The following is a 10,292-nucleotide window of genomic DNA, read 5'->3' on the forward strand; positions in this document are numbered from 1 at the left end:
ACTTCATGCAGCATCCATCAGGCACCTGAGATCCTGTGGTCCATCTGACCATCCCAAGAGGTTGGGGCCCTGCTGCTTAGCTGCACAGCAGCATTCCCACTGCAGGAGATGGAGTGCAACATGAATGTAGGCAGCTATATAGAGGGGTCTGGGCCATGAACGTGGTGTTGATGTCCTTCTGTTCTGCAGGCTGGAGCCAAGAAGCCTTTCTGCTCGGGCAAGCTGAAGGCCAAACAGTGCACAGCAGAAGCTGTCAAGATGGGAAGTGCATAGGAGAGGCACCACGTGGGCCTTTGGTAGGTGAAGGTCTGTAGTGGGAATGGGTCATTGTGCTGTGGACTTCCTAATGTCCGATGTAGTACAAGGCTTTGGTGCATTTTGAGGAGCCCCTGTTGGAATCCCATAGCTCCAGGGCATGCTGGTGTAGGACCTTATTTTCCTGCAGTATGGGTCCCATGGTGTGTGGTGTGATGTATGGCAGTAGAAAAGGTGGTGTGGATACAGCCCATTGTACACATTGTGTGTGTGAATAGAGCCCATTGTACAGACTATATGAGTGAAATCAGTCGTCTGGGTCCTGTCCTGTTGCCTCTGAAGCAGCCTTGTTGCACGGCCCACACTGTCCCTTGCACTTCCACCTCCTGTGGTGCCCTGGGGAGCTGGAGCACAAGGCATGGTGCAGAATGGAAACAGAGGAGTGCATCACTGACTGGAGCCACAGTGAATGTCCCTGTACCAGTGGGAAGGGAAGAAGAGGAGCAGCCCCTAGTTTCTGAGGAGCAGTGGTGTTCTGAGGGAAATTGGGAGCTCCTATGCCCATTTGCCCACAGCCACTTTGCTTTGCTCAGAGCAGCCTATGCAGAGTTCTCTGCAGAGCTTTCCAGCAAAGGATAACGTGGATGTGAGCACAGCCCCTTGGGGGTTTTGTTGGTATTTGTAATAGAAGTCAAAGGGTGAGAAACAGCACAGAGGGGCTGAGGCAGGAATCATAGCGTCTGTGAATGTGCTGCTGGGCACCTGTGGGCACACTGTGGCTGATGCCTAATTTCTGGTGCATTATGTGGTTGGTGGCTGTGCTGCAGGGCTCTGGCCATGGCAGTTTTCCCTCTTGATGTGCTGTGGGCTTCCAGCTCCGTGCTGCCCTGAGCTGATTTTGGGGCAAGGCATGACCTGGTTCCCTTGTGTAGGTTCACAGGATCATAAGGGTTGAAGGAACCTCTGGAGATCATCCAGTCCTGTCCCCTGCCAAGACAGCGCCACTCAAAGCAGGGCACACAGGAACGTATCCAGACGAGTTTGGGATGGTTCCAGAGAAGCAGGAATGCCCTAGGCAGCCTGTGCCAGGGCTCTGACACCCTCAATGGAAAGATGTTCTTGCTCATGTTGAGGTGAAACTTGCTGTGGTTTAGTTTGTGGCCATTGCTCCTCATCCTGTCACTGGGCACCACTGGAAAGAGTCTGGCACCATCCTGCCGGCGCCCACCTTTGAGCTATTGATGTGCATTGATGAGATCCCCTCTCAGGCTGCTCTTCTCTGCACTAACCAGGCCCAGCTCCTGCAATCTCCCCTCATGAGAGAGATGCTCCAGAGTCCTGAGCATCCTTGTGGCCTCGGCTGGACCCTCTCCAGCATCTCCTTGTCTCGTTCTGAGGAGCCCAGCATTGGGCAGGGTTGACAATTCCCTGCCGGGCTGTGCTGCAGCCATCTCCCGCGGGTTCGCCTGGTGGGGTCGGGCTGCTCCACGATTCCCGATGCCGCCCCCCCGGGAGTAACGGATGGAGCTGGAAGGAGCCCGTGGGAGCCGCCTCCCCCCTGCTGAGCGCCGGGCACGGCTCCTGCACGCCCGGGCTCTCCCGAAGGGGGCCTGCGGAGGCAGCGGAGCGGCGGAGGGGCCCGGACCCCCCCGCGGCGGGGCGGGGCGTGGAGGCGCGGCCATCCGGGCACCATGGCGGCGGCGGCGGAGGAGCTGTCGGGGCGGCGGGGCCGCGGACCGGAGCCGGGGCCGGGGCCGGGCAGCCCCTTGGGGCGGGCGGCGTTCGAGGGTTCGCCCGGGGGCGGCCGCCGCGTCTTCAGCCCCGCCGCGGAGTTCCGCGAGTTCTCCCGGAGGCAGCTCCGCGACATGGAGCGGCTCTTCCGACAGTGAGTACCGGGGAGAGCGGGGGCGGCCGGGCGGCATCACCGGGCACCGGCGGGGGGACCCCCGCAACACCTTGCAGGAGGTTCCCTTGGCTCCTCGTAGGAGGCTCTCCCCATCCCTTGCATGAGGGATGCCTGGGATACCCCCAACTCCTTGCAGAAGGGATCCCAAGGACTTCCCCCCTCCACAGCTCCTTGCAGGGGGATGCCTGGGATACCTTTCCCCCAGCTCCTGCAGGAGAGATTCCTGCACACCCCAAATCTCAGCAACAGGGACCCGGGTCCCCCCCCATCTCCTGGCAGGAGTGACCCTGGCACCTTGTATTGCAGCCGGGAAAGCTGGAGCGTACCACAAGGGACCCCCCCCTGCCTTCCCCCTGCTGCAGCACCGAGGAGTTCCCACTTCTCGGTGCGTCCCCAGCATCCCCAGCCTCACTGCGTGCCACCACGCACGGTGCAGCGTGACTCGGTGCACAGGCTCTGCCCGGGGTGAACCTGGCATCGATCCCTGGAAATTTCCAGGGGAAAACTGACATTGCGGTGTCTGTAACCATGGTCACACCAGGATGTGCCGGGGGGACAAGTGGCATGGCCCGGAGTATCCTTATGGATGATGCAAAGGCAGCGTGGCTGTAGGGAGCATGGAGAGGAGCGAGCATCCTGCAGTGTGCTGCTGCCTCTGGCCCCATCCGGTGTAAACCGGGGGTGAAATCTGTGTAGATGTGCTGCAGGCTCTTGCTTGGGCACTGCTGGAGAGAGTGGAGGGGCTGGATGCAGCGAGCCCCAAGGCACAAGGTGGGGGGGCTGTTTGAGGTGCAGGCAATGTTCTGCCAGCATCGCAGGCAGTGCAAGAGCCCCCCTGTTCCCTGCTTCTTTCCACCCGGACACAGATGTGCTGGTTGCTGCTTACAGTCTCTTGGATGCAGCCTGGGGTGAGGGTACAACCACGCTTAGGGGCCCCAAGACCAGAGCACCCATCTGGTGATGCTGAGCACGGGAGCTCATCGTGGTGCAGATGGCGTGTGGTGGGAATGTGGCCGGCACCACGCAGATAAGGAGCCAGGCGCACGGAGCAGACGTGTTTGCAGTGCCTCACTGCAGCGAAAGGAGCAGCGTGAGGCAGCCCGCGGCGGTCTGGGAGCTTGGAAAGGGGGTTTTCCCAAGGGAAGGACGCTGTTGAGCCGTGTGCCCTTGTCACCCTTGCAATGCAATGATCTGACTGTATGGTGTAAAGTGTGGGAGGGGTTTTGCTGCCTGAAGGGGGGAGATGGTGCCGCATGGGAGAAGCAGAGGGATGCCGGCATCCCCAGAAAGCAGAGAGGAGGGGAGTGAGAGTAAGGAAGTGCCCTGCAGCTGGGGCATGCCTTGCATGGGATGAAAGAGCAGGGCCAGGCTGGCAAACTTGCCATTTGCAGAGCAACTCTGTGTGTGATGCTCCAAGAGGGATCTCGGAGGCAGGAAGCACGTTGGGGCTGCTCCCCCAGCCCACCTCCGGGCTGACAGCAGCAGCAGGCTGAGGGGAGCAGGGCCAAGTGCTGTGAGAGAGTCCCCACAGCGTGGGAGAGCAGGAAGGCGACAGGGACAGAGCGAAACCGCAGCAGGGAAGGTACAAATGAGTCACAGACCTGCGGCGTGCTGAGCCTGGTGCTCTGCGAGGCGGCTGCAGCGCCGCAGGCACAGCACGAGTCAGCCACCGAAAGGAGAAAGCCTGCTCGTGATGGGTGAAGCTGCTCGGACACTCCTGCATGGCCCTGGGCTGCCTGCAGGGTCTCCTCCCGTGTGGTGCCCAGGGGCGGTAGTTGGGTGAGGTGCAGCGGTGAGGCTTGCATTGAGGATGGAGGGGTATTGGGGAGATGCAGCCGTCTGCCCTGTGGAGCTGTGTTTGATGAGGAGCTGTGCTGGCTCTGCAGCAGGAGTCCCCTGTGCTGTGCTGCAGGGTTCCAGGACTACACCCAGACACGGGGAGCTGCCAGCTCCATTCAGGTAGTGGGAGGATGGAGGGGTCAGTGGAGTGGTCTGAGGGGTTGTCCCTGCCAGGGTCTGTGAGCAGGCTCAGTGAGAGACAGAGAATCATGGAATCAGTGAGGTTGAAAAGTCCATGATCATCCAGTCCAACCGTCCCCAGCACTGCCAAGGCCACCACTAACCCATGGCACTGAGGCCTCGCCTCCACAGGGTGTGAACACTTGCAGGGACGGTGACTGCAGCCCTGCCCTGGGCAGCCTGTTCCAATGCCTGAGCACCCTCTGGGGCAGGAATTGTTCCTCAGCTCCATCTAAACCTGCCCTGGGGCAGCTTGAGGCTGTTTCCTCAAGGTACAGCACCATCCGCAGCCTCTGCACACCCGCTCCCACAGGCACAGTGCCTCCTTCCACTTCAAAACCCCACATTCCTCCTATGGCAGCCCTGGCTCCTCCTGGGGACCCCCCGGCCAGGGGGCAAGCCCCACACTGCCAGACCCAGCACCCACCTTGTTCCTCCAGACACTGTGGAAGGAGACCCACAGTGAGACACTCAGCTCCTGGGTCATGGCGCAGGTCCTGCAACCCTCCTCCCTGGACCAGTCAGCCCCCCAAGGACCAACCCTTGAGACCCCCACTGAAATTTACCTGTCCTCAAGTAGCCCAGGGCCAGCAAAGTCCCCTGAGACAGAACCAGAGAATGAGAGAATAGTTTGGGTTGAAGGGACCTTAAGGCTCATCCAGTTCCAACCCCTGCCACGGGCAGGGACACCTTCCACTAGAGCAGCTTGCTCCAAGCCCTGTCCAGCCTGGCCTTGAGCACTGCCAGGGATGGGGCAATCACCACCTCTTTGGGCAGCCTGATCCACTCCCAAGGACAACCAAGGCCCCTAAAGCACTCTGGAGCTGCTGCATCCCTCAGTGCTCCCCATAGGCCAACTGGCTCCCTTACAGGCCCCCAGTCAGACCCCAGCCCCTCTCCCCCAAACCACTAGCAGAGCCTTGATCCCCTTGGTGCTGAGGGCATGGATGCCACCCCTGCTCCCCACAGCTGCAGCCTGAGCTTGCCCCAGTGCCCTCACTGAGCAACGTGGGGACCCTGCAAACCCCGGCATCCCCAGCCACAGCCACAGGTGCCTGCCCCCAGCTCCCCCCCGCTCAATAACCAGACCAAGCGAGACCAGCTCAGCACTTGTGCCTTTATCACGCTCGAGACGCGCTGCCCCTCGCGCCGCATCTTCAGTTGCTGCTTATTGTCTGCCAAGGACAAGACAGAGGGGACATGGCAGCGAGCCCCGGCACTGGGCAGGGGCAGCCCCTCGCTGGGGGCAGAGCACGCGGCACCCACCTCGTTGATCCAGTCGATGTAGGCGGACACGCGGGTGAACACCGTCGGCTTCCTCAGCGTGTTGCAGCCCAGCGCCGAGCCAAAGCTGACGATTCCGGCCACCTCCCAGCGCCCCTCGAACGGGCAGTTCAGGGGGCCTCCGGAGTCCCCCTGTCCCCATGGACACAGCTCAGTGCTCGCCCTTCTGGACGCTCACCTCCAGCCCCTCACCTCCCCGTGCTTCCCATGGGGTCCACAGCCTCGCGCTACCAGCCTGCCCCCTTTAGAGCCATAGAGACAATGAGGTTGAAAAGTCCTTCAAGAGCATCCAGTCCAACCATTCCCAGCACTGCCAAGGCCAGCACTAACCTATGGCACTGAGGCCTCGTCTCCACAGTGTGTGAACACTTGCAGGGACGGTGACTGCAGCCCTGCCCTGGGCAGCCTGTTCCAATGCCTGAGCACCCTCTGGGGAAGGAATTGTTCCTCAGCTCCATCTAAACCTGCCCTGGTGCAGCTTGAGGCCGGTTCCTCTTGTCCTGTCACTTGTTCCTTGGGAGAAGAGACCGACCTTGACCTCACTACAATCTCCTGTCAGGTAGCTATGGAGAGTGATGAGTCTGGACTTCTTGGCCAAGCCCAGGCGCATTGATGGATGCTGAGGGTCTCTGGGCAGGCAGGAGCCATCACCTGGAGATCTCACAGTGAGGAGGTGGCGGTGTGCTCGGGCCCCGTGCCCAGGGAGCCAGCAGCAGGTTTGGCAGCATCTGTAGGGGTTCTCCTGCCAAGCACCGCATGGAAGCGGAGCTGATCCCAGATGATGCTCTGGGGGCTGTTAGTGGTTTGCCAGCAGCTTCCCATGGTCTGGCGAGCTGCCTGGGAGTGTCGGTGCCCATATCTTTGCTGTTACCTCCTCCTGTGCCTGCTGCCTCGCTCCCCGGGCAGAGGAGACACTCAGTGATGTGACAGGACCATCCCTCTGTGCTGCAGGTACGATGCGGGGAAAGATGGTTTCATTGACCTGATGGAGCTGAAGCTGATGATGGAGAAGTTGGGGGCTCCACAGACGCACCTGGGCTTGAAGAACATGATCAAGGAAGTGGATGAAGACCTGGACAGCAAGCTCAGCTTTCGGGAGGTAAGGGCATGGGGAGGGCTCCACACTGGCATGAAGGTACCCCTGGTGCTGCTCACCTCAGTGCTGGGCTTCGCATGGTTCTAAGGTGACGGAGAGGGTGTTGTAGTGGCTTTGAGGTCTTGGAGGGGCCAACACCAGTGTCTCTCTTTGCAGTTCCTGCTGATCTTCCGCAAGGCAGCAGCAGGAGAGCTGCAGGAGGACAGTGGGTTGCATGCCCTGGCCCGGCTCTCCGAGATCGACGTCTCCACAGAGGGCGTGAAAGGTGCCAAGAACTTCTTTGAGGCCAAGGTAATGATGTCCATACCCAGGGTGGTGATGCACGAGGGTGGTTTGGTGCCAGCTCACTGGGAGCAGCGGGTGGAGATGTTGGTGGGGTCTTGGTGGCCCCAGCCAGATGTGTCCCCATCGGCAGGTACAAGCCATCCATGATGCCAGCCGCTTCGAGGAGGAGATCAAGGCAGAGCAGGAGGAGAAGAAGAAGCAGGCAGAGGAGATGAAGCAGAGAAAAGCAGCATTCAAGGAGCTCCAATCCACCTTCAAGCAGTGACAGGGCACAGTGCCGGGCAGGACTGGTGTGCGGTGCCTGGAGCTGGGAATGCCACGTGTTGACTGTAACGGGAGCGATGCCCGAGCTGTGTGCCTGTGACTGCCCAAAGGCCGGGCTCGGCACAGCGCCCGGCCCTCCCTTCCCCTGCTGTGCTGCCTGTAGGTGTTGTTCATACCCCTCTATAGCCCCCTCGCCGAGCTGCCCCTGCCCAAGGGGTGACAGCGCCGTGTCCCTGCCAGGGGCTGCTCCTGCCGGGGCAGCCGTGCCCGGGGGTGCTGTCCCCACGCTGTTGTGTTGTGCATGCACCGTGCAGGACTCGGGCACTCTCCCCGGGGGGGTCACAGTGACTCGGTGCCTGTTGCCATTGCTGCCGGAGGGGTCCGTGTGTGCAGTGCCGGGGGGTGGGAGCCTCCCATGGTGTGCAGCCCCCCGAGGGCTGTGTCTCTGTTCTGAAGCTGTGTGCAAAGGTGGCTGCTGGCTCTTGAGGCTGTTCTGTGTTTTCATGTTGTGTTTGGCCCAGGAGGATGAGTGCTGTAGCCACACGTGGTTGGGTGAGCTCCCATGTTGGCTGTTCCGATGCGTCTGTCCCGCGGTGTCACCCCAGGTGGTTGTACGGGGGGTGTTTGTGTGTTTTGTGTGTTTTGGGTTTTTATTTTAATCCCAAATAAATATTATATTTCTTAAGCTGGGTGCCTGTGTGTGGGGCTGAGGTGCAGCCATGCTCTGGTTGTGTCCATGGTAGTGGCAGGAGCCACATGGGGAGCAGGCACCCCATCACTGCTGCGGGTGGTGGTGAAGCAGGATGACCCATGGAGGTGCTGGGACATCAGCATAGGAAGCACCGGGGGCATGATCCAGATAGGGTGTTACTGAAGGTCTTCAGCATCCCTGTGCTATGGGGTTGCCCCCCCTGCCCCATAGGGCGCCTGTGGGGTATTGGGTGGCCTTGGCCATGTGGAGCATGAGATAAGGAGACCCTACTCCTGTGGTGCATGGGGGAGCAGGTTTGGAGGCTGCACCCTGGAAGCTGGGGGCAGTTGGGCTGCCTGCAACCACAGAGATCAGTGTGGCGGGGGGGCTGCCTGCAAGCTGCCCCCCCAGGAGGGATCCTGTGTGTCCCCAGGCGTCCCTGCTGTGCCACGTTGGATGGGCAGCTGTGGCTGTTCCCAGGGGGCTGATAAGATGGAGCAATGGGGCTGAGGAGCTGCCCCCAGCGTGGGACACTCACCAGATGTTGGCCAGGGGAAGGTCAACCCCAAGGTCCTGGGGTGCTATAAGGGGGGTGAGTGGCCCCTCCATGCACTCTGGACGGCTGCAGCCATGCTGGGTGCTCTGTGTCTCGCTGTGTTGCTGGGCTACGGTGGGTCTGGGGTGCAGGAGGGGATGGGGTGAGGGGCTTGGGACCCCGGCAGCCGCTGTGACCCTGGGCAGGGGGTGCAGGAGGCCGCTGAGGTCCCTTTGCCGGTGTCACCCAGCCTATGGATGCGGGCAGGCGGCCGTGGCATCGCTGCATGTCCCCCGTGTGGTGGGTGGTGAAGATGCTGTGCCCCACAGCTGGCCATGGCAGGTAAGGGGGGATGCAGGGATGGGGATAGGGGCAGGGATTGGAACATTCCCACAGTGATGCTGTGCCTCTGCTGTCACAGATCTCACTGCAGTACAGCAGCAATGGGGAGTGGTACCACACATGCGGTGGGACCCTGATTGAAACCAACTGGGTGCTGACGGCTGCCCACTGCATCAGGTGGGTGCTGGGGTGTAAGAGAGGGGCCCATGCAGGGGGGGATAAGATGCCTATGGAGACTGACACCTCTGTTTATGCCCCTGGAAGCTCTACCCTGACGTACCGCGTGGTGCTGGGCAAGCAGGTCCTGTCGGATGAGGAAGAGCAGGGCTCGGTGGCTGTGGGTGTGGAGAAGATCATCGTGCACGAGAATTGGAACTCCCTCCTCATCGTGTATGGGATGGGATGGGTCAGGGATGGATGGAGGGGGTATTATGGCTGGGTTCCGCTTCCCTATGAACCTGATCTTCCTGTCCCCATGGCTCGGCTCTCCCCGTAGCAATGACATCGCCCTGATCAAGCTGGCAGAGGAGGTGCAGGAGAGTGAGACCATCCAGGTGGCCTGCCTGCCGCCCGCCGGGCAGATACTGGAGAACAACTACCCCTGCTATGTGACCGGCTGGGGCCGGCTCTGGAGTGAGTGGGGGTCCGTGGGGAGGAGTCAGCGGGGTCCAATGCGGGTGCAGGGTGTGATGTGTGCCTCTCGTGGCAGCGAATGGGCCCCTGGCTGACGTCCTGCAGCAGGCACTGCTGCCCGTGGTGGACTATGAGACCTGCTCCCAGTGGAGCTGGTGGGGCATCTACGTGCTCCCCAGCATGGTGTGCGCCGGCGGCGATGGTGTCATCTCCAGCTGCAACGTGAGTGTTGGGCAGGGGGTGGCAAAGGTGGGTGCAGGACTGGTCTCTGCCCCCGAGGAGCAAGGGCTGGCAGCGCGAGGCTGTGGACCCCATGGGAAGCACGGGGAGGTGAGGGGCTGGAGGTGAGCGTCCAGAAGGGCGAGCACTGAGCTGTGTCCATGGGGACAGGGGGACTCCGGAGGCCCCCTGAACTGCCCGTTCGAGGGGCGCTGGGAGGTGGCCGGAATCGTCAGCTTTGGCTCGGCGCTGGGCTGCAACACGCTGAGGAAGCCGACGGTGTTCACCCGCGTGTCCGCCTACATCGACTGGATCAACGAGGTGGGTGCCGCGTGCTCTGCCCCCAGCGAGGGGCTGCCCCTGCCCAGCGCCGGGGCTCGCTGCCATGTCCCCTCTGTCTTGTCCTTGGCAGACAATAAGCAGCAACTGAAGATGCGGCGCGAGGGGCAGCGCGTCTCGAGTGTGATAAAGGCACAAGTGCTGAGCTGGTCTCGCTTGGTCTGGTTATTGAGCGGGGGGGAGCTGGGGGCAGGCACCTGTGGCTGTGGCTGGGGATGCCGGGGTTTGCAGGGTCCCCACGTTGCTCAGTGAGGGCACTGGGGCAAGCTCAGGCTGCAGCTGTGGGGAGCAGGGGTGGCATCCATGCCCTCAGCACCAAGGGGCTCAAGGCTTTGCTAGTGGTTTGGGGGAGAGGGGCTGGGGTCTGACTGGGGGCCTCTAAGGGAGCCAGTTGGCCCATGGGGAGCACTGAGGGATGCGGCAG

General features: G+C 61.5%; 2 protein-coding genes and 1 long non-coding RNA gene across 4 annotated transcripts; 2 read left to right on the forward strand and 1 right to left on the reverse strand.

The window, feature by feature from the left end:
* The first annotated feature begins 190 nt into the window (after positions 1–190).
* EFHD2 (EF-hand domain family member D2) lies at positions 191–7,794 on the forward strand. 2 transcript variants are annotated; one of them, XM_062622852.1, is made up of 4 exons: positions 191–296; positions 6,416–6,563; positions 6,717–6,851; positions 6,976–7,794. In XM_062622852.1, exons 2-4 carry the CDS (start codon positions 6,450–6,452, stop codon positions 7,108–7,110), a joined length of 384 nt encoding a protein of 127 aa, XP_062478836.1. In that variant the 5' UTR covers positions 191–296; positions 6,416–6,449; the 3' UTR covers positions 7,111–7,794. The 2 variants fall into 2 exon arrangements, with proteins under 2 accessions (XP_062478836.1, XP_062478835.1); XM_062622851.1 differs by lacking the exon at positions 191–296 and adding an exon at positions 1,915–2,140.
* LOC134165765 (uncharacterized) lies at positions 5,284–5,986 on the reverse strand. Its single transcript, XR_009965641.1, has 2 exons — positions 5,447–5,986; positions 5,284–5,355 (listed from the first exon to the last, which is right to left on the reverse strand). It is a non-coding gene; the product is annotated as an uncharacterized LOC134165765 (long non-coding RNA).
* Positions 7,795–8,313: 519 nt separating the features above from the next.
* On the forward strand, positions 8,314–10,013 carry LOC134165759 (chymotrypsin-C-like). The gene is made up of 8 exons (XM_062622850.1): positions 8,314–8,470; positions 8,586–8,677; positions 8,757–8,854; positions 8,942–9,067; positions 9,174–9,310; positions 9,387–9,532; positions 9,701–9,850; positions 9,942–10,013. The coding sequence occupies exons 1-8, from the start codon at positions 8,431–8,433 to the stop codon at positions 9,957–9,959; spliced, it is 807 nt and encodes a 268-aa protein (XP_062478834.1). The 5' UTR covers positions 8,314–8,430; the 3' UTR covers positions 9,960–10,013.
* Positions 10,014–10,292: the final 279 nt, after the last annotated feature.

The sequence above is a fragment of the Pezoporus occidentalis genome, unplaced genomic scaffold (genome assembly GCF_034315485.1).
Source record: "Pezoporus occidentalis ecotype Australia unplaced genomic scaffold, CSIRO_AGI_Poc_V1 ctg249, whole genome shotgun sequence".
NCBI classification, from domain to species: domain Eukaryota; kingdom Metazoa; phylum Chordata; class Aves; order Psittaciformes; family Psittacidae; genus Pezoporus; species Pezoporus occidentalis.

Coding starts and splice junctions, on each gene's coding strand:
- LOC134165759 (XM_062622850.1), top strand. CDS start 8,431: ATGCTGGGTGCTCTGTGTCTCGCTGTGTTGCTGGGCTACG. Junction 9,068..9,173: donor TGGAACTCCCTCCTCATCGT/GTATGGGATGGG, acceptor CTCTCCCCGTAG/CAATGACATCGCCCTGATCA. Junction 9,533..9,700: donor GTGTCATCTCCAGCTGCAAC/GTGAGTGTTGGG, acceptor CCATGGGGACAG/GGGGACTCCGGAGGCCCCCT.
- EFHD2 (XM_062622851.1), top strand. CDS start 1,947: ATGGCGGCGGCGGCGGAGGAGCTGTCGGGGCGGCGGGGCCGCGGACCG. Junction 6,564..6,716: donor GCAAGCTCAGCTTTCGGGAG/GTAAGGGCATGG, acceptor CTCTCTTTGCAG/TTCCTGCTGATCTTCCGCAA. Junction 6,852..6,975: donor AGAACTTCTTTGAGGCCAAG/GTAATGATGTCC, acceptor CCCCATCGGCAG/GTACAAGCCATCCATGATGC.